Here is a 22,770-nt window from a genome sequence, read left to right as displayed (position 1 = left end):
AGTTAATTTGCTGGAACGTGAACACCGAGACGAAAAATGTATTCTTGAATTCTTTATAATTAGACTCTTAATCAGTGCTAGTTATGTGTTAAGCTCAAACTAGTTAAACTGTGCACTTCAGGATCTGAGGATTTTAAATTAATTTATTTTACTTGTAATATTTTTGTGAATATGTAGCCTTGAAAATGAAAGGACAGCTTAGAATAACCAGAAACCGCTGAGGTGAGTATGAAGAGGGTGAAGCAGCTGCTACAGGGTCATGGAGCAGATCGGTATCAGGGTTGTTCTTTATGATCTTGCTAGAGGATGCAGGGGAGTGTGGATGTCTTGCAGGGATGTCATAACAGCCTGGAGGACATGAATCAGATCAGTACTGTTGGTGAAGGGGCAAGGAGAACCCGTGCTCTGCTGTGTCCTTAGTGTTAGAACTCGGACCAATAATTGTGGCTTCTTGAGAAGCTGAGATGATTTGTTGCTCAGAATGCACAAACCTGGAGACTGAGACTAGCTTTTGAAACTAAAGCATTGAGATGGGATGCTGGATTTCTTTTACTGGCTGAGAGAAGCTGCAGTGAGGAGAACTGACTGTAGAAGATGCAGTGCTGGTTCTCATACATAAGAACACTGAGATTAAAACCACAGAGAAAAGAAACTTATTAACTCACAGAAGGCAGGCAATAAAATACCTGAAAGAGGAGTTAAAGAGAGCCAGACAAAAATACAACTGGACAACAAGGAAGACAGCTAGTGAAAAAGGCACCTTGAGCAGGTCGTGTTCTCTGACGGTTTGTTGCTCTCTGGCTGATTTCAGCAGAGCTGTCAGCTCAGGAGACATATCATCAAATGTAGGTTTAGGCTGCACATATCAAACACACAAAAAACAACAGTTACAGTGAAAACAAAGAAGAAACTTGTAATTAAAAGTCTCAAAATAAAACTCCAGCCATGCAGGGGACACTGTGGAGCCGTGGTGGGCTTATTTAAAATAGCCTTGAACGATGTTGATATTTTCCTATCTAAAGCCTCCTTGTCTTCCTGCCCCAGTTTCCAAAATGCATCTGGAGGAGAGGACCTTGATGGAGAAGCTATGGGTAAGAATGTACAAGTATGTCTTTGTTAATTTTAATACCACTGTTAGTGGTATTAAAACAAAGTGGAAGCAACTGGCAATGACATCAACTCTGTTTTAAAGCAAAATCAGAGATTCCCATAGTGCACAGAGGTCGCCAACTTTCTGCAGAGACAACTAGTACAGACTTCCAAACTTTATGTGGCCTTCAGATTAGCTCAAGAACAGTTCGTAGAGAGCTTAATGGAATCTCTAGAGTACCAGATGGAGTGGTGTAAAGTGCATGGTCACACTTCTCCATCTGACAATTCCAACTGATGGGTCTGAGTTTGGCGTTTGCCAGATGCGTTTATGGTGTGGGGTTGTTTTTCAGGTGTTGGGCTCGACCCCTCTTCTTAAGTAACTCTTCAGACATTTTGGACAATTTCATGTTCCCACCTTTATGGGAACAGTTTTTGGATGGCTTGTTCCAGCATGATTGTGTACCAGTAAACAATGCAAGGTTCACAGAGTGGATGAGTGATTTTGGTGTGGAGGGACTTGAACGGCCTGCACAAAGTCCTGAGCTCAACACGACAGAGCAACATGAATTAGAGTGAAGACTGCAAGACAGTCTTTCTCATCCAGCATCAACGTCTGACCTCACAAATGCACTTTTGGAATAATGGTGAGAAATTCCCATAAACACATTCCTAAATCTGGTGGAAATCCCTTTTAGAATCCCTGTGGGCAGGGATAGCTCAGTAGGTAGAGTGGTAGCTCCATAATCGGAAGGTCGGGGGTTCGATTCCCCTGAACAGCTACCCTGAGGTACCCATGAGCAAGGTACCGTCCCTACACACTGCTCCCTGAGCGCCCAATGGCTGCCCACTGCTTCACTGAGTGAATGGGTTAAATGCAGAGAGGAATTTCCCCACGGATCAATAAAGTACACTTTCTTTCTTTCTTTCTTAGAAGCCAGGCTGACACAATGTCAGAACTCTGCTGAGCCAAGTATTCCTTTGGCTTTAACTCGTGTAAAACAGCTAACTGATCATCTGCAGAGGAATTTTATTTGAAGAGTTACAGTTTCAGAGCTCATCACAGCACAGAAACAGCTTTAGTGAAAGTTACAAATGATCTTATGGCCTCTGACAGTGGACTCATCTCTGTGCTTGTCCTGCTAGACCTCAGTGCAGCGTTTGATACTGCAGACCATAATATATTATTACAGCGATTAGAGCATACTGTAGTCTCTGAAATTAGAAACATCCTGTGTCAGAGTGATGTTAGGCAGTTTTTTAGGCTAGACTACTGTAATTGATTATTAACAGGATTTCTTAAAACATCCTTAAAAAGTCTTCAGTTGATTCAAAAAGCTTCAGCAAGAAAACAGACTGGCTTACTTGTGGTTTCTCTCATTGTGGTGGATTTGTGACGTGCTGTCTCTTTGCTTACACCTCGCATGGACAGGGATGTTAATAAAAAGGCAGCAGCTTCCAACAAAGTAAAAAAGCATTACAGAGTCAAAGTAACCAACCAAAACAGAAGTGACAAATAGCAGTAAAATGGAGTTAAGCCACACCCCCAAGCGCACTAAGGCTAAATAAACAACAACAAACAGAAGAAAACAACTAGAAAGATCAGCTTCCTGTTTTCCATTTTGATCAAAGGAGAAGACGCAAAATGGTTTTCGGGAGGAGGTGAAGCAAGAAGCTGGGCGGAGTTTAAACTGAACACTGCAGCTCACAGGTGCCGCTTACTGGAGAAGAAGGAAACCCAATCGAAACCAGCACCACTAGATTGGATAAGCTCTGTTGTGATTGATTGCTACATACTCACTGACCATCTATGGCAGACAATGAAAGCACTATAAAAACAGTAATATCAACATGTCACACTTTTCCATTTAAGTTTTATAATTTAGAAGATTTGTCAGCATCAGGACTCCGTCGCACATTTCTTTTAGATGGGTAGAGGAACCTGCTGGAATCATGTAATCTTTAAATAAGAAAAACTTTTGGTTTTTTTAAACTACCTGTCAGCAACAAGACTAAAACACACATTACGTGGAAATCAGCTAATGCCACAAAAGATGCAAAACAACCAATCACAACAGAGCAGAACATCCATTATGATCTAATCCAGCATCAATTGTGATTAAAATCCTGTAATCAATTTTTTCTGATGGAAAATCAACTTTTCTGCAGCATCTCCTTTTCAGACCACCAGGAGACCTAGTTCACCAGGTGGAGATCCTGGTCTCCTGATACTCTGGTCCCTCAGATATCTACAGTCTTTTGGAGCTCAAGACATTCAGTTTGAACTAGCTCAGACGAGCCAGTGTTAAGCCACGCTTCCTGTGTCAGTGCTGCAGAGGTTAACATTTTGCTGCCAGGTTGTTGTTTTCATGCTTGTTTTCATGCTGACCACCAACCAACCAATCAGCATACCACTGCTGCCATGAAAGGTGATTTCCTGCCAGAGATGGGGCTTAGCTTGTCCAGTGAGGATGTAGGGGTGGCAGGGAAGGACTTCACAGAGACCCCACAGAAGTCGAGACCTTCAGCCACACTAATCATTTGTCTGTTGTCAACAGGTGGCAGGTCCGAAGGTGAAGTCGGAGTCTTCACCTCAGGGATGGCAATCAGCGGTCCCTCTGTGATGTCATCGTCAGCAGTGAGCTGTGAAATGCGTTGAGCTTGTTGGCGGGGTTTGACACTTGCTGTTGTCATGGTAGCATCAGAGCTGTCATCCATGATCGTCATGGTAAAAACCCTGCCAGAGACCGTGCAGTAAGTCTGCCCCACTGTGTAGCTCTTCTTTTTGAATGGCTGAGGACGAGCTTGGTTTGTCATGAACCCGCCCTCCTGGAGCGCACAGGTAAGCAATATTAAATAAGCACAGACTCAGCAAGAAATCATGTGACATACGAGAGCAGTTTCCTGAGCATAGACGGTGTAAAAGAAAGATATAGCCATCATGACATCAATAATCCAGTCATTTTGGACTTTAAAGCATAACACCTGATTTGGTTGCTGCCATATTTCTTTGTTTTTCCTTTGTTTGATTGTTGCTAGAAGTTACTATGTTTTGTTGAGAGGATGTAGTGTTATAAACAAATAATACAAACAGTACAAGCTTCATACATACTGTAAATGGTATGAGTGCTATTGGCTAACTAGTGCTAAATTACAGACTAATAAAACAGTAGAATTTCATTCTCTGAAACTATAGTGAAACTGGTTGGGCTGTAACACAATACACAAATACAGTGGGAAGTTTAACGACTCAAAGTAGCAGCGGTGAAGCCAGACAGATGCAGATCAGCTCTGTCTGCCTGTGTGAATGTTGAATGGGCGAGATACTGAACGCCATCTTTCTCACCAAGGCTTATCCAAAGTTTATTTGATATTACATTGAGGTTTTATTCAAGTTCCACGAGTTTCAGCTTAAATTCTACTGTTGTTGAGCTGAAGATCAACTAAACTTCTAGGAATATGTCTGTGAAGGAAGGTTCTCAGTCATCCAGGTCATCGTAGTCAAAGGAGCTTGCAAAGAAAAGCGTCTGGACTTCTTTAAGTTGCTTGAAGACGTTTCACCTCTCATCTGAGAAGCTTCTTCAGTTCTAAGGTCAAATGGTGGAGAGTCCCAGATTTAAACCTAGTGGGAGTATCCCCCCACAGAGGGACAAAAGGACCCCCTGATCAAGGGGTCCTTTTTGACCTTAGAACTGAAGAAGCTTCTCGGATGAGAGGTGAAACGTCTTCAAGCAACTTAAAGAAGTCCAGACGCTTTTCTTTGCAAGCTCCTTTGACTAAACTTCTAGGAAGTTTCTACTGATCGTAAGGGTCATAAATCAATCAGCTTTGAGATACAGATCAATATTTCTCGTTTATAACTGGCAACAGGAGGTAACAACAAGCACATAGACATGTGACCTGTAGATCTATTTTCATCTCCTGCTATTGGGGGTGGAAAGTTTCTCTGTTTTCCTTGGGGCTGGTTAACTTGGGCCCATGAAGAATTTTCAAAACTATTGAGACAGTCTAAATGTCTGCAACGCCGACATCTGAAAGATAAGATTGGGATTAGTTTTCTTATCAACATGCTAACAGCAAATTGGGATAATGGCACCGGCTCCTGTAGTGCAACACTTTTATGCAAGTGAGCACAGCTTTACACACATTACCAAAAAAAAGGTACCTGAAGAAAAAAAAACACTTTAACTTCAAAGATATGTATTGTAAATATTTGACCCACAAACTGTGGCAATGTACTGCATCACAATTAATCACAGCACTGAAACAATATTTACCAACTGCAGGTGTCTGTGAACCCAATGCCACAAGATAACCCATCCATGACTGTCTCACCTCATCGGGCTCCAGAGGTTCAATCATTGGGGAGTCATCGACCCTTCGGAGAGGTGACGAGGCCAGACGCTTCTCCCACTCTGTCATTCCTCCTCCTTCTCCTTCTCCTCCCTCTAAAAAGGAGCGTCTGAGGGCGCTAATGGTGCTCTGAGGTTTCTGCATCTCCTCAGGACTACCCAATGTTCCCTAAAGACAGAGAGGGGGAGATGTAAGATGAGACAGAAGACATAGTGAGGACAGAAGAGGGATCAACACATATGAAGAAAAAATAGTTCAGGTATTACCTGAGTTTTCAAATCTTCATCTTGGTCAGACTGTCAGATAGATAGGTAGGCAGAGAGACAGGTTATGTTAACAAGTCTTTCCACAGTGGAATTATTAACCACACGATCACAGATGTGTACCTCAGTAGCTGTCAGGTCTTCGTCCACAGCAGTATCAGTTAGCTCAGTCTGAACAAGAAAAAGTAAGTAAGCAAAGAAAACGTTTAATTTGAATTATCAGTGCAAATATAACCTCCAGATCAAAACCAGTTAGTTCGCCTTCTGCTGAGAAATGAAGTGTGGAAGGATCTGAAATAGTTTCAAAGAGCAACTTGCAGGTTTGGGACCTCAGACGGAAAATTAAGCAATGAGGCAAAAATGCACATATTGAAAAAACCCTTTAAAGTTGTTTTTGTAGCAGAGTTTCTGTCCACCTCTGCTTGACTGCAACAGGAGAGAGAGTAGCTGATGAGGTCGATATCAGCAACAGGAAATGGGTTTTTGTTAAACTGTGTCTCTCACCGACCCATGACACTAGTGAAAGAACTACACCAGCTATTAGCATCATACAGTTCTGGCTTCTAAATTCTAATCAAGGCTTCATACATCCAGGAACTTAAATTAACCGCGCATGTATTTCTTTCATGACTGAAACAGCAGCAAAGTCCTTTCTTCCCCTGCACAAACCACCAAATAATTGTCTTGCAAACCATGTAAAACGCATGTGTTCACTCCCAAACTGATTCCTAACAAATATTATATGCAAATAAAGAGAATCTTTAACCTGCAAGCTGCTCTTTAACCGAGGATTCAAATGGTAAAAACATCTACTTTTATAAAAACTAAATATAAAGTTGAGCACATGGAGAACTTCAGTAGGAATGTCAGATTATTATTACGTTTGTATTATATGTATATGTATGTTTCTCATTTTACGAGCTGCTGGGAGTAACACAAACTTGATTTAAGGAGAAGGATGGCACCTGTATGGGGTTAACACACCATTTTAAATGTTTGTGGGCATTTTTAGTTTCTTGTATTTTGTTACTATTCTGTATCCTATGTTTCAGTTTAATTCTGGTTAAGAGTTTAGTGTAGGTTTTGTTCAGTGTCTGTGCCTGTTGTGCTTCCTGTTTTACTTTGAAAGTCCGTGTCTCATGTCAGTGTCTAGTTTTGCTTCCCTTGTCTCGTTAAGTTTGATTTCTCCCAGCTGTATTTAAGTCCTGTGTTTTCCTTGCCCTGTGTTGTGTTGTACTCACATTATTGTTTCGTGTTCCTGTCCCCAGTTTAGTTTCTAGTTTTGTGTTTGAAGGTTTTGGTTTATTTTGGAAAGATTATTTCCCATGAAGAGTTTGTTTTCAGGATTAAAGCTGTGTTTAAGGTGGATGAGGGTGTAGGTGGGTCCTACACCCTACCTGCCACACAGCACAACATGAAACATGGGGCCCAAAATCTAGTTTTTCACACAGCAATAGAAAACTGGTCAGACTGGGTTGACAGGTGAGACAATTACTTTGGTGTCTATTTTCGGAGGAGTGAGAGTACTCTGCTGTGAAATCTCTGTTTCTTTGGTTTCCTCTTCCTCCTCCTCTTGCTCCTTTTCATTCACGTTCTCCACTTCCTGCACCTCCTCCACTAGGATGACATAGGAAAAAAAGAGAAGTTTGTGCAAGGGCTTAGATAATTTGACAGATTAAGTGTCTGGTTCAAGATCAACCACCGACATTGTTTCTTACCTTGAACTTCACTGCTCTCTTCCATTCTCTTCTCAGGTGTTACTGTTGTGATGAGGTCACTGATGGCGATGGCTTTAGATGCTCCATACAGCCCAGAACCCATATCTACATACACACACACAGAGAAGTGCACCAGCCCTGATGTCATCACAATAACATCAACAGGTACAACAGTAAAGACAGCAACCACTACGATGCTCATTCAAGCTGTGTTTGTTCTCATCAGCAGCCAAGCATCACGACTTCTCTGTCAGAGTAATGGCACACTCAGCCAATTAACAGCTCAGGGTGCATGCACAGTAGCCTGGGCCAATCAGCATTCAGAACCACCACCAAGCCATGACCGCATATTATTTTGAATATCACGGCTCATTGAGCTCTGTTAGCTGTGTGGTTAATGGGGCTAATAAGTAGCGTCAACATAACCGTGCACAGAGACTGGTAAATTCTGTCAGATAATTATCTGGACATCAAAATATTGGCAACAGGTTTATTTGAGCGATATGGTTGTTTTACCTTACATGTGACAAACATGTAATACTTTTGCATTCTGCTGAAAACAGGATGCAAGTCTGAGTGCATGTGAGCAGAATGAACAGAAATGTACGGCTGTTATCAGGTGTATCAGAGTGAAGCAGAGTAACCAAGTACACGGCATTCCTGAACAAGCTGAATAAAGCGGTCGGAGCCCAGTCACAGAGCAGTACCACAGCAGCCAGTAGCAGTGCAACTGCAGTATTGAGCACTACCTGTGTGAGTGCCACCATTGACTTTTGGGGAAGCTGTGATGGCTTGAGAGACAATCGGAGAGGAGGTAGGTCCAGTCTGTGAAGCTGAGAACCAATCACAAACTGGTCAAATACTGAGGAAGAATGAACTGATCAGTCAGTGCTGAACCTAAGCGTAAGGCTAATGGGTTAGTGAGGTATGCTAAACCTAGAGTCAGGATGGTTGCTTGTTTTCAACCTGGCTAGAACTCTAGAGTAACTTATGCTGAACAAGTGCATCTTTATGCAGGTTTATAATGGCTCTTTTTTTTTGTTAGGAGTATATAGGAAACAAAAACAGGATATAAATACAATAATATACCCCCATTTAAACCAAAAAAAAGCAAAAAAGATTTTCTCCTGGACTGTACATACAAATGACACTTTTAAAATTATGCAGTAGGCATAGAGCCAGTACCTAACAGTCTTCTTCATATAATTCATTTCAGTCTGATTGAAAGAGCGCCATTTCACAACAGCTGTTGACTCAGTGTCCCACAATACTGGAGAGAAAACTCCAAAGAACAGACAATCCTATGTGAGCAAGTACTTGGTGACAGTGTGGAGGACGAACTCCCTTTTAACAGGAAAAAAACCTCTGTCCGAACCAGGAAGGGCAGCCATTTGTCACAAACAGTTGTGAGGTAAGGGGAAAGTTAAGAGGGGGGGGGAAAGTATAGGTAGTAAGGGTGCAACGATACTCGTATCGATATTGAACCGTTCATACAGTGCTTTCGGTTCGGTACGCATATGTATCGAACAATACAAAATTTTTAATTTATTTTATCAACTTTCCTTCTGACGGTGCTGTCTGTGTTGAGCGCTCAGTGGATCTGCGCTCGACAGTGCAGCCTAGGTGGAGTAGTCGAACGCAGATTCACTGAGCGCAGGGCAAGCTAGCAGACAGAAGTTAAGCTCTCGTTGCAACATGGCAAATTGAACCTCCCCCACCCTCATTCAGATGTGGCGTTTGGAACTATTTTGGTTTTCATGTGACGTATGACCCTGAAGGTAAGCGCGTCATGGACAAAAGTAAAACAGTATGTCGGATGTGCCACGCAATGCTCAATTACATTGGTGGGAACTAGTGTGTTAGCGCAGTTAGCTCGTTAACGTGTTGGCCGTCCAGCCCCACGCACGGGGCGATCCGCGGTAGCTCGTTAACGGAGATTTGCCGTGTTGTGGCGTTAACATCATTTCAATGAGATTAACGCTGACAGCACTAGTGGGAACACAACGAATATGACTGCACATTTACGCTGACATCATCCTCGTGCAAAGACAAGTGGAAGCAGACAAAAACAACAAGCACGCATGCTACAAACTTTACCCGAGTCATTTAGACAGCCGTTAGCACATGATTCTCCTTATGGGGACCTGATATGTTTAATATGCTGCTGAGAATATAGCCCAGAAGAAGCGTATAGTATAGCTTTTATTTTGAAAAATAAACTCTCTTTTCCAAAGATGAGTGATTTCTCAATCAGATAGATTTATTTTTTTATTACTTTGTTGTTTCAGCAACATTAAATTTAAAAACTGTACTTTTGAGTTAAAATATATATTTATAATTTTAATAAATGACAAATTAAAAAGGCATGAACATTTTTTTGTATCAAAAAAATATCAAACCGTGACACCAAAGTATCGAACCGAACCGTGAATTTTGTGTATCGTTGCACCCCTAGTAGTAAGCATAAAACTGAGTTTATGGTAGAGAGAAGACAAACTCACAATACAATGCAACAATGAAACCCATTATTCCAAATGCCTTGTGCTGGTCATGAGCAGTTTGCTACTGGAGTGAGCAAAGGATGTGGCCTCACCAGTATTTACATGGTGAAATCTGACTGTGGCTCACTGCATTTGTGCGACAATTGGAAAGAAAGAATGACATGGAGCATACACACATAGAAAACATAGACACAAACCTTGGTTCAGTTACTTAACCAGCTGTCAGCACAGTGCATACTACTCCACACAGAACTACTGATCATCTCCGACTGGGGATTTTGACTTTGCTGAGCTAGCTAACACAAAAAGTATCCATATGTTTTTGTTATGTGGCTTCACAAAAATCCAGTAACCAAGATTACAATTAATACTTATAAAACAGTGAGTACCATATTCATATAAATGGACAATGTTGGTGCAACATTAAAAAATATGGACTGACCTAGTTGGCCTTGGAAAGAAAAACAATTCCCCATTCCTCCTTTGTAGTACAGGTCTAGTACTCGGAATATTCCAGTAAATACAAGGAAAAATTTGACTTCCAAACTTGGTACAGTTGGATGCACTATTATTACTAGTATTACTACTTGGACCAGTATGATACAACTAGAGCTATAGTGACCAGTTCTCTCATTGCAAACTGTTTACAATGCGCAATACTAATAACCAATGTTAACCCTGTTAGCACTCTGGGAAACATAACTGATGCAGAATTCACGAGTACCTCCATCTAAACTGCGGCTCAACATGCTCCTCTTGCTGATACATCGTGGGAAATGCGGTGCTGGTCTGGATATCTGAGCACTGGCTCTGCGACTCTGAATCTGAGTCCGACCGCTGTAACGAAACTTTGAACCCAGAGTCAGGAACTTCTTAGGAGTTTCTTCTGGTGATAATAGCCTGAGAGAGGAGAGACACACAGGGAAGAGAATAAGATGGAGATGAGCAAGGGGAGATGAGATGAGGAGAATTTGAAAAACAAGCTCACAGACAGGGTGGGATCAGGGATGATCTCGACTGACCTGAAAAAGGAGTGATGTTCCACACACACCTTCCAGAGTCTCTTAGCAGCTCTATGGTTGAACAGCTTAAAACCAATGGTGGACTCAAACTGCTCGAACTGAAGACGGAGAGAGACAGATTATTTATCAACATCTTAGCTTTAAAATAAACCCATCAGTAGGTGTCACTCTCGCACATCCTATACCAATATCACGAAACTAAATTCAGACACATTTTGAATGTGATGTCTGAATAAGGTGGGGTGTTTCTGGTTTACAAGCCTCTACAGCATTCTTGCAGGTCTGAAGCAGTAACTCTGGACGGGGAGACTGGAGGCGGGGTTCCTCTTTTCTGGAAAGAGGCCCAGAGAATGTCTCCCTGGAATAATCTGTGCCAGGGTCTCAGAGAGGAGTGTCCGTCCATCCATCAGTTGTAGTGATTAAAAGCAATGGGTTTGGACCAGCTCTTGACCTTACTCAAGTGTGCACGGGAGTTCAGCGGTGGCTGATGGACTCTGCCAGAGCTGCTCTTTGTCAAAGATTCTCTTTGTAATTTTTATGGAAAGAATTTCTGTGTCCAGCCAAGCAGCAGGGGATGGTCTTAACCATGGTCTGTGGTCTAGTCATCATATGATGAACTAGCAGTGAAGTGGTGTGTATCTGAATATAAACCACACTGGTGAGAAACATCCAAGATTAAGGCCCTGGTCCTCAGATAGAAAACGGATCCACGCCCACTCTGGGTTTGGAGTGAGTGGAAGAGTTTTATCATTTTCAGCTCTTTTTTTGTGAGGTGGGAAGAGTGGAGGGCGGTATTGACCGACAGAAGGATCTGCAGTAATGTGAACACGCTAATCTGCTGTTGTGGTGTGTGACCTGGCGTCCACATATGTGGACATCACATTTTGGGTTATTTAGACCAAAATACTCAATTTTGCTCTACAAGGGCCTGAAAACCTTTTACGAGGACATTATACTGCTACTGTTCTATCAAAATATTAAACGAATATCCTCATATGTGGCTCTTATTTTTCTTAAAAATAAAAATAAGGTAAAAAAAAAAAGAAAATCTGGTGATTCTTTGTTTTTACATTCATCGGGCCCCAATATGCCCAAATATCAAAGAGAAATTAAAAATGCATGCTGCTGATACGAGCAATGTAAACAAGTTTTCTTTGAAGTGTGTCTGTGCTTAGCAATAGGATGAGCAGCTCAGCCACACTTGTTTATTTGTTACCAGGTTAAAAGTGACTCCCACTTTGCGCACTGTGCAAACAGTTTCACTCAGGATTTAGAGTCGACTGTAATACAGAAACAGCACTAGAGAAGTTTACGAATGACATAATTCTTTTTAAGCAGGAATACACAGCATGTTTATTTTGCTACTGCCTGAATTTTTTCAATCTTTGAAAATTATGTTTTGTGCTAATTATTATTATTAATAATAACAATAACAATAACAATAATAAGTTTTATTTGAAAGCGCCTTTCAAAACACTCAAATTATTATGTTTATGTTTTTTGCTAATTATGAGACGTAACCAAATGCTATCAACTCAAGACCATTTATTTTAGAAAACTGTTGTAAAAATAATGAGGAAACAGTCGACACCTGGATATGAAATGGCCCATCATTCAGTTGTCAAACTATGCTTGAGCATTTTGCAGGGACTAAGTAACATTACAGACACATTACGCTGCTGAAGGACAGCATAAGGGTCAGTGTAACATAGATATATCAACATAGATGTATCATAATACTGTTTAACAGTGAGTGAAATAAAGCCACCTTGTGGCCAGTCATCAGTGTGTGTTCTTACCTCTCCTGGTCGGATCTTGATGTAGAAGTTGTTTCTTTTGTACGAAATCTTCAGGATCTTTGGCCACGAGAACCTGTTGATCCTCAGTCTATCTCTGTAGACCAGCAGACCACTATTGCACACACCCAGCATAATGGCCACACCCTCTGAGTCCTGCACAAATACACAAAAACACCATGGTTCCCAAACTAACACAGAACTCTCCAGTCATGTTTATCATTGTAGATGGATCCTAAAAGCAAAAAACTTTTGGGAGAAATGAATCGTGTTTATTTGGGAAGCTATTTGAAGCAGTGGCTAAACATCTTTCTAAGTCAATTCCAGCAGTCTGTATTACATGAAGATGCAGCATCACCAGTTTGATTAAAAAAAACAAACAGCAAAGCTAAGAAAATTTGCTTATTTGGTTTTTTCAATGTTTTTAGAGCTTCTTATAATGCCGCTGGTATTTTCCTTTTCGGTGCAGGTCTGAATCTGAGTTGAGCTGTTGAAATCTATATAAAACTATAGCGTTCAAAACTTCTTTAGACTGCAGTTCTATTCTGGACACATGAGAGATTTAAACTGTGATCACAGCTCTGAGAGAATCAGAATATCAAGTGTTACATTAGACAAGCAGCCTCAGTTTTCTCAGTTGTGTCTTTTAATCAGCACTACTTGATGCTTAAAATGGGAGCACAGAGGTGGATTTAAGGCTTACTGTGAAGTCAGGAGCTGTTTATGAATAACTAACTCTACAAAAAAACAGTAACATCCAGATGAAAATGTTTGGATTAACACACACATACACATTTAAAATACAACCACATATAAACACGCCTACACACAGGAAAGAGTCTTACCTCTGACTTAGCTGAAGACAGGCAAACAAAGCCGCTTCCTATCATCTACTCCGTTCAGACAAACAGACAGATGACAAACAAATAAAAAAACAAAACAAAAAACCGAGCAACAACAGAACAGCTGGTCTAAAGTTATACCAGTTTTATACAACACCATTGTACATAAAAACATTAAAGGGTGATGCTACCGTCCCTGCAAGCGCTAACCATCAGTGTTTAGCTTACTGTCATTCAGTGCAAGCAAGTTTCTTCATCTTTGTTTAAATGAAGCTGCTCACTGATCACATGCACATGCGCCACTTTTAGCATGTTTCCATCAAGCAGGATGTCTTAGACAGGTGCACCTATCTCCTACGGAGCATAATAACACCATGGCAGCAAAAATTTAAGTAATGACTTCAATGATATTTAACAACTGGAAAAATACAACAGCGCGGGAGCGACGACTTTGTCTTTTACAGCCTGCAAAATTCTGATTTTGTGAAGCAGGTCATTTCATTTTACACGTTATAAATTTACAAAAGAGAATTCACAGACGTTGCAGCCTTGCTGGAGAAAAAAGCTGAGTGGTTTTCTCTGTTTGTCAGATGGTTAATAACTGAATACAGCAAAAAGGTAAAATGAATTATCAGCATGTGCATGGACGTCTGTGCATCCACATCAAGTCTGCAACACGTTTTTATTAACAACCAGTCACACATTTTTTTACTTAACTTACCAAACAACGTAATAAGCCTAAAGGCCCGTCCACAGTAGAGTTACTGGGAGAGTTTTCTTAAGTTTTTGTGAGAAATGTATAGACTAAAACTCTCGGAGAAGATTCTTTGAATATTTGTTTCCACAGGTACATTTGAGCCATAGACCTTGGCCAGTATGTCCAGTTGTTTTGCAGTTTTTTGCCTCATCTTCATATTTGAATCCACTAATTCTCCACCCTCAGCTTCAGAAGTGTGCTCTTGTTCAGATGCTCTGCCTTTACTTCTATGCGATATTAGGCAGAGTGTCAGTGTTTAGCAGTCATTGGCTACTAAATTCTTATTTATTTTCCTATAAAAGTGTTTGCAACATACGAGATCCTTGCTATCGTTCTTCATTATATCAAAGAAACATGTAAAAAATAAAATAAAATAAAATAATGTAAATGGTAAAGTGGTAAAGTCAAGGGGAAAAAAAGGCTGTTGTTCTTGCATCAAGATTGGCCGAGGCTGGACACCCATTGAGTGGAATAGGTCCCAGCCCCTCTGCAATCCTGAAATAGAAAAGCAACTATGAAAATGGATTGATGTATGAATGACTCGGGAGAACTAAGTAAGTCGAGATGGATTCAATCATCCAAGATAAGTGCACATGCTCGTGTCTTATAATAAATCCTGGAAACCATGATCAACAATTCTGTGATTGCAGGATTTGAGCTTTGCCTCAGCAGAGCACAAGCTCCATGGGAAATAGGATGAATCATGCTAAAGGTGGTATATAAAAAACAAAGGCAAAAACGAGAAAATTGGGGTGACAAAAAGTAACAATAAGATGAAAAATTAATTACATTTAATGGCATTTTCCTCTATAGCACAACAAGTATAAACTGCTGAAAGAAAGGGAATGTCATAAGTTTTGTTTTTCTGGTAACATGGTGAGGATATTACAGCACAAGCACCTGATTTTTTTTGTTTTCATATGAAGTTGGCTTGTGTTTTTCCTTTACACATACAAAGTGATGAAAAATCTGCACAGGCCGACAGTTGTTCAGCCTGGAGCAAGGCCTGTTGTCCCAAAGGAGCTTTGGAGGAGACAAAAGCTGGAGCTAAATGGAGAGCTAAGAGGAGCATATATATCATCAGGGGGATTGTGCTAATGTACACTCACATTTCCTGCTCCGTGGTGTGACCTTTCTTTTTTTTTTTTTTAACAGAGAGTTAATCTGAAGAAATGTGGAGGGATGGCACTAGCAGATAAACGCGGTATAATTCCAGACAAGTGCGGCAAAGTGATTACTCTGTGGCCTGAATATTGAACTGCTAGCTGTGGGATGCAGCCATATTACTTGCTGTGGGACTTTTCTCCTGTCATTGCTCTGGCTGTTTGAATTCAGTTTGAATCAATATACTGGTTAGATTCCTCCATCAACTGGACATAGAGGTCATCTTCAAAATCCTGCAAACCTGTAGCTGCACTAAATGATAACACACACACACACACACACACACAAAATGACACAAAATGCAGAGAATGAAATCCATTCTTCGAAATTGTCATTCTGTGATGTGTGTTTCATACACAGTGAATCAGTGGAAAACAGCCTTGATGGAAAAACCATTACTGTCAACAAATATGCACACACATGCATACAAACACACTCACATGTAATTGACTCTTGACAGGAACTGGGCCACCCATATTGATCAGATTGTTGGGTCCAGAAACCAAAACACACTGTGTGCACGGTCTGAGCACATTTAATAATCGTGGGGTCAGGATAAAGAAGACGAACAGTGCTCAAATCGAGTCGAATCTCACAACTGACATCAGTTAAAATTAACGGTGAAAGCCTCTGGATCCTAGCTCGGCTACCAGTAGTTAAATCTGTCATTTTCTTTCAGATATACATGTTTTGTTCAGTGAAATCAATAAGTGCTTTGCACCTGACCTGGGAATCAGCTGATTCCACACTGCTTAAAACATTAAATAACCACTTTGAAAACACATCAAATCTCAATGTAAAAAATAAAGCATGCTGGTTGTCAGTTGCTGATAAGGCCTGGGTAATGTGTTGGGAATTAAAAGATGAGCCGGCAGAGGCCTGAAACCAAAGACACCAGGAAAATCAAATTCTGTCACATAAGCTCAGGATGAACCAAAAAGCTAAAACCAGCGATGGCCCTGCCAGTTCTGGTATTCTGTGGGAAATACCAGTCTCTACTGGGCAGTGAGGACTAGAGCAGCGGTCCCCAACCTTTTTTGCGCCACGGACCGGTTTATGCCCGACGATGGACCGGTCTTTGAGGTGTCGCGGATAAATGCAACAAAATAAAACTAGTACCGGTACCGAAAAAAATAAAATTTATTCATAACACACGTGAAAAGACCCAGGAAAACCGAGTAAACGATAAAAACGATAACAAAATAACGCTGAAAACCGATAAAAACCCTGAAAACTATACATTTCACACCTGAGCCTCAACTCTCGCGGCCCAGTACCAAACGACTCACGGACCGGTACCGGGTTGGGGACCGCTGGACTAGAGGACGTCGGGCCACCCTCGTGACAGCCTCACCCTTTAAGAAAATGCTTTCTAAAGACCTGACGAATCATGAATTGCTGTATCACTACAACATCTATTAAGAATATAATGTTGACACTTGTGTATTTATGAACTGCTGGAGTCGTTCCATTTCATTTGTAAATGCTTCATGATGCATAGCTAGTCCTTGTCACACAAATACTAAATAACTGGTAGCTGCCTGAATTATCTATGACTTGCAATATTACTAAGTATTTATAATGCCTCAATTTTATCTGTGTGCAGGTGGAAACATGCAGGTTTGGTATAGATTACCGATCACTATTGTGATGATTTAGGGTAGAAACTAAGTTGTTGCTATTTTTTAAATAAGTGTCTTTACCTTTGCATGATGGAGGTCGACTCCGTACATGGAAAGTTTCTTTACATTTTCCAGGAAATGCATCTCTGCTTCAGCTGGAGTCATTCCTCTAAAAACACAGTCATACACTTAAAAAATGTTGCTGCTCTGAATATTGACACCGCTTAGAAAAAAATATGTGCGGTGACAAACCTGTAGGATTTGTGCAGCTCTGTGATCTTCTCTTCCATTTCTTTAGTTTGATTCGGAGCAAAGCACAATTCACTGATGTAGTCGGCACCACAGTCATCTGAAATATGTAAACAGACGAACGAGCGGTCAGAGTGAGAGAGAAATGTGGACAGAGAGGTCACAGTAGTATAATAGGGCAGAGTGAGTACCGGGATCATAGTCTCCAAGCTCTGATTGGACTGTGTAGGAGCCGAGGATGGTGTGAGTTGCAAACGAACAAGGAAGACGACCAGAAACTATATCCTGTCTGAGCTGGAGACACAGGAAGTACCTGAAGGCAGAAAAAATTATCAGCGTCATCATACATGGAAACAAGTGAGACATGCACTGTAAAGCTTTGATTGACAGGTGTGTGAGCCTACCTGGTGATGTCCTCAGACAGCTGTGCAGGATCAGGAGGGTAAAACTTCACATTAAAAGAGAAGTTCCAGGGAACGCCTGTGAGACAGACAGCGATGAGTTGTACAACGCACAGGGTTAACCTGCCGAACTTGCTGTGGGACCATACTGACCTCTGACCTGCTTCTTCATCTCCTTTCCTGGATCCAACCAGTTCTACAATGAAAAGGTCAGAGGTTAGAAAGACAGGTGGAAGACAGTAAACAGATGGGCGGGTGGACAGGTACCTTGTTATTGTCAGCATCTCTGAAGGACAAAGCGAAGTAGTCTCTCTCTAGCAGGTTTATGTGTTCACAAACCTTCTCAAACAGCTGCAGACCTCGAGCTTGTTTCTAAGCACAGACAGAAATGGGTCGGTGATTTTACTGTTTGTCATTTTGGGCTATCTCCCTCCTGATTGTGATTTATATCTTTTATCGGTACTCCATCTGTCTTCACGTTTTCCTCATTTCCATCCCCCTTTACATGAACAAGCCATCTCACCTCCACGGTGCAGGTGAACATGGAGCCATCCAGCAGGGTCACACTGGCCTGCATTCTTCTAAAGCTCAGTGAGTTTCTAGCAGGAGAGCGAGCAATCCAGCTGCTTGACGACAGGTTACTGGCTGAGTCCTCTGCCAAGGAGCTCTGAGCTTGGGACACACCACCCTTCTCACCCTAAGGAAGTAGGAAGTGATGTCACAGCAGTATTGATCTCATGATGTTTACTGATCCTTCTATCCTTTGTGTTTTTACCTGTTTCGGTGTGGAGTGGTTGGCGGCTTCAGGGAAAGACTCCGCCTCTGTGGGCTGGGCTTCACCTAGCTCTGTCGTCATGGTGAGTCACCTGCCATATATTAATAACATGGTTACCATAGAGTTTTGTGGTGTTAAAGCATGAGAAAACACTGTCTGAATGTCACATAAACGCTGGGTTCAGATATAGTAGTAATAAACATTATAATGTTTTATGTTGAAAGGAGTAGAAAAGGATAATGATAAGCTGTGTATGCGACACACTGCATTTAGCAGTATTTTCACACTTTCACAATAAAGCATCAGTCACTGTCAGTCAAAACGTCACAAATATTGGTGATGTAGGATGACCAGTCAGTGTTTTCACCAAAGATATTTCATTTACAGTCACAAGAGAAACAAGTAAACCTGATTCAAACACAAAGTTTGAATTTGATTGAATAACACCCGATTATTCTGTCTCATCAAACTGAACAGCCTGACCCCCATCCAGCTGTCAGGTGATGGTTTGCCATGGCAACATGAGGGAGCGGAGGGAGGGATTAAGGCTAAAATACAAGCTGATGTAATGTGGTTTGGAGTCTGACAGACAATGGCGATGTTGTTGTTGTTTTTTATTCATACTTTTATCTAATCTATAAAATTACTGTTAACTGGCTTGCACAGAGTGCATGAAACTGTATCCTAAATCAATATTCAAACTTAATAATAACTTGAACCAAACTAAACCAGAATTAGTTCAGACTGGATTGAGGTTATTACTGAACTGTTTAGGGTCAAGTTGTTCTTCAATATGATAACAGAAATTACACACATCATGTTTCCTGTAGGTCCTCTGTATTCTGCACTGGGAGCGCACAAATACACTCCAGGCACGGCTCAAGCTCCTGCCCTTTTGGCCTCTTATTTCATAAGCGCCTTTTTTGTGACACAGATTTTTTTTTTAGTTTCTATTTCAATGTTTTGCTATTAAATTTGGCTCATGGAATCAGTTTCTAAACAAAATGTCTGTTTTTGCATCTTGTGAAGTCCTTGTGGATCCTCTTCACTATATCACACAAATGTAGAAAATAATATTTGAATGTAATTACATGAAATAATGGATTGGATTTATATAGCGCTTTTCAAGGCACCCAAAGCGCTTTGCAATTCCACCATTCATTCACTCTCACATTCACACACTGGTGGAGGCAGCTACAGTTGTAGCCACAGCTGCCCTGGGGCAGACTGACAGAAGCGAGGCTGCCATATCGCGCCATCGGCCCCTCTGGCCATCACCAGTAGGCGGTAGGGTAAAGTGTCTTGCCCAAGGACACAACTTCCCAACCTCCTGCGCCACGGTCGCCCGAAAAACTAACTTTGTTCCATGGTCAAAACATTTGGTCCCCGATGATGTTGCACAAGCAAGGTGCAAGAATACATCAAAGTGTGTGCAAGTCCATGAGAAATGAGCAGCAGCATGTATTAAAACGTGAGCATTAATTAAATACAATGATAAACATTTCTGAAGCTAGACAGAAATGCATCAGTTTGTGCAATGATGCACCAACTACTTTGGATCATTCGTGAATATTACCACACATGCATAAGGACAGTAAAAATACAAAAATGCAAGTCTGAACATTGAGTGAGTATATAAAGCTAGCTCCAAGTACTGATCATTTAATATGTTCACATATTCACTTTCTGCTGTTTATCTGGGAAGCAGCTCCCAAATGACCAAGCTCCTCACGTTACCTCTAATCCTGAGCCCAGGCACTCTTTCAGCCCTTCTCATTATTTTGATTACTACACAGATCTTGTTGAGAGTAAGAATGTAGATCAACAGGTAAATTGTCACTTTTGTACCTAGCTCGCTCTTCACCACAACAAACTGATGCAGAGTCTGCACCACTGCGCGTCAGTCTTCTGTCATCTGCCACTCAAATCTCCCCACACTCGTGGACAAACTTCTCCACCCTTTTCCAACTGAGAAACATTGCCAAAGACTTCTCCCTAATAATCACCCAAGTCCCTTCTAATTTAGATGCAAATGACCCAAGTGCAAGCTGGAGGTTATTGCTTGATGAAGCCAACAAAACCACATCATTGGAAAAAACAGAGATGAGATCCTGAGGCCACTAAACCAGACCCTTGAAAAACTCAGGATGAAATCTCATCCAACCACAGGCACTGCCACTAAGGAGTTGTTTAACTACCTCAGGGATCTTTGGGAGGCTGTGGATTAGATGATAGTGAGTCATCTACTAGTTGGAAGGTCAGTAAATTGATTTGAGTTGACTCAATTCGAGTTGTGCTAAATGACAAAGACTCATTCGCTCTAATGAAAACATGTTGGAAATCTGTCTGCATTTACAAATTACATACCAGTTGTTTCCAAACCTTCAACAATCTCTCTGAGAGTGAGTGCAGTCTGTCAGTCAGGCTGCAGCTGGGAGGTTGCCTCCTATCGCCTTACAATCAGAGGTGCTTGTTAGTTTGCATTAGTTATGCAAAACATTGCCCACAATGACATAAGCCCAAACATGTCTGAGACCAAGAGCAGCAGCACTTAAGGTAAAAAGGTCATGTTAGTAATGTTTTTCATACAAAGCTTTTCTGCACTTTTCTCTATACTTCGTCTACATAAGAACCTTAAGGTTCAGTATTGTGCCCAGGGGTAGTTTGGCATGGAGACTGAAGCAACCAGCGATCAGGGTCAGTACATGACAGCCACCCACCAAAAAAAGGGGTTGGTCTAAAAATACTATGCAAGAACAAGGTAACATGGTGGGAAAGCTGGTTTTTAAGTAACCGTTTAAAAAGAAAATAAACCTAGATGCAACATCTCAGGTAGAAAACATTCTTCAATTTCTGAAGAGTTAAGTTACTTTATGTATTGTTAATGTGTTAAAATAGTTATGGTACATTTTTACTTAAATTTTCCAGCACCTGGGATATTTTAGTGCTTACATTTGACCTGCACTTTATTGCACCTGCATCCTGACAAATTTACTCATCGAGTTAGGTAGTCTGTCATCAGTGAACTTATTGGAAAAGACAGGAAATGCCCTTCTTTTTGTTTGCACTGATCCTGCTGCCTGCACTCACTGATAAGACATGTTTCAGTTTTTCTTTTTCTATATTATCAAAAATATCATTACATCAAATTTACCTGAATATCATGAAAAAACTTTACAGCCATAACTAAGTAACATTAGTTAATAAATAAAATAGTTTCTGAAGCTAATGAGCAAGGCTCATTCCCCATGACACATTAGAAAAACTCGAGTATAACGATTTACTTTATAATGCATACCTGCACACCTTATCTAAATTGCAGAGTTGGGGGTGTAGCAGTAGTGCTATTGTATGGTGACAGCTGTCTTTAATATTGACGTTGGCCTCTGACACAAAGAGAATTTTTTAAAAGCACTTCAGTCCAACACAGTCATTAACCATGACCTCGCAGATAAATACATCATTTAGTTTACTGGGTTCATTAGAGGTCACATTTATAGCAGAGCTGTTGCACAGACCGGTGTACCTAATAAAGTGACAGATTTTCACAATATCAGCTGATTCATCGAATCTGCTGCCAGCATCCACAGACCCACAGACACAGAGCCTAAACCGGCTTTGTTTAATATATCACATTCATTCTGGATCAATTACTGGTGTAATTTCATATAAAAAAGATTTTTTATATCCTACGGCGGTTTTTCCGGTGGACGAGACTGTCCCGGCGTGTTTGAGTCTTTGTGGTCCTGCAGCAGGAAACAAACACACACCCTGAGCTGCAGTGTGATGAAGTACTAATGATGCTCCTTCGCGCTGTCTCTCTCATCATCGATAACAAACTGCTCGTGGCTTCAACTGATCACTGAACAGTAATCGCTATTCTTTCTCCCTCGCTTAAGTAAATCATCCCGGCATCTTTACCTGTCCTGAGCAGGACGCTTGCCCTCTTCCTCCCGGTAACGGACAGCTTTTTTTCTGATCACGTCATCTCTCACTACGACACACCGTGTCGCCGTGGCGAACCGCTGACGTCAGGACGCAAGGTGCTTTCAGATGTAATTTGTTTTTTTAAATAAAGATGAAAACAGTGTTACGCTGAAGAGTACGGACCCCCAACAGTGCCAAAATAAAATAACTAAATACATCATTAACCCTTTATTTTCCAAGATTCATATAATATCACCCATTTTAACCATTTTAATTTTCTATATAGCCCGA

General features: G+C 41.1%; 1 protein-coding gene across 11 annotated transcripts in view; it reads right to left on the bottom strand.

The window, feature by feature from the left end:
* Positions 1-22,561, bottom strand: part of LOC102792598 (band 4.1-like protein 3) — a 28,283-nt gene extending 5,722 nt beyond the window's left edge. For 2 of the 11 annotated variants that reach the window (XM_087845845.1, XM_087845854.1), the window contains exons 1-21: positions 22,474-22,561; positions 18,553-18,643; positions 18,301-18,474; positions 18,045-18,149; positions 17,931-17,973; positions 17,781-17,856; positions 17,568-17,689; positions 17,380-17,476; positions 17,209-17,296; positions 13,588-13,632; positions 12,746-12,898; positions 10,947-11,044; positions 10,649-10,824; positions 8,173-8,256; positions 7,424-7,528; positions 7,201-7,322; positions 5,829-5,876; positions 5,709-5,738; positions 5,425-5,610; positions 3,502-3,918; positions 761-856 (exon numbers count right to left, since the gene is read on the bottom strand). In XM_087845845.1, coding sequence (XP_087701971.1) covers positions 761-856; positions 3,502-3,918; positions 5,425-5,610; positions 5,709-5,738; positions 5,829-5,876; positions 7,201-7,322; positions 7,424-7,528; positions 8,173-8,256; positions 10,649-10,824; positions 10,947-11,044; positions 12,746-12,898; positions 13,588-13,632; positions 17,209-17,296; positions 17,380-17,476; positions 17,568-17,689; positions 17,781-17,856; positions 17,931-17,973; positions 18,045-18,149; positions 18,301-18,474; positions 18,553-18,633 — 2,346 coding nt within the window. In that variant the 5' untranslated portion in view covers positions 18,634-18,643; positions 22,474-22,561. Of the gene's footprint in view, positions 1-760; positions 857-3,501; positions 3,919-5,424; positions 5,611-5,708; positions 5,739-5,828; positions 5,877-7,200; positions 7,323-7,423; positions 7,529-8,172; positions 8,257-10,648; positions 10,825-10,946; positions 11,045-12,745; positions 12,899-13,587; positions 13,633-17,208; positions 17,297-17,379; positions 17,477-17,567; positions 17,690-17,780; positions 17,857-17,930; positions 17,974-18,044; positions 18,150-18,300; positions 18,475-18,552; positions 18,644-22,245; positions 22,439-22,473 lie in introns of those variants that run through there. The other 9 variants (XM_087845852.1, XM_087845856.1, XM_087845850.1 and 6 more) reach the window with 7 other exon arrangements.
* Between the last annotated feature and the right edge of the window lie 209 nt (positions 22,562-22,770).

Source organism: Neolamprologus brichardi, chromosome 9 (assembly GCF_056152115.1).
Source record: "Neolamprologus brichardi isolate AB-2024 chromosome 9, ASM5615211v1, whole genome shotgun sequence".
In the NCBI taxonomy this organism is placed as follows: domain Eukaryota; kingdom Metazoa; phylum Chordata; class Actinopteri; order Cichliformes; family Cichlidae; genus Neolamprologus; species Neolamprologus brichardi.
The sequence above is the reverse complement of the archived record's forward strand: the minus strand, read 5'-3'. Positions and strand labels throughout refer to the sequence as shown.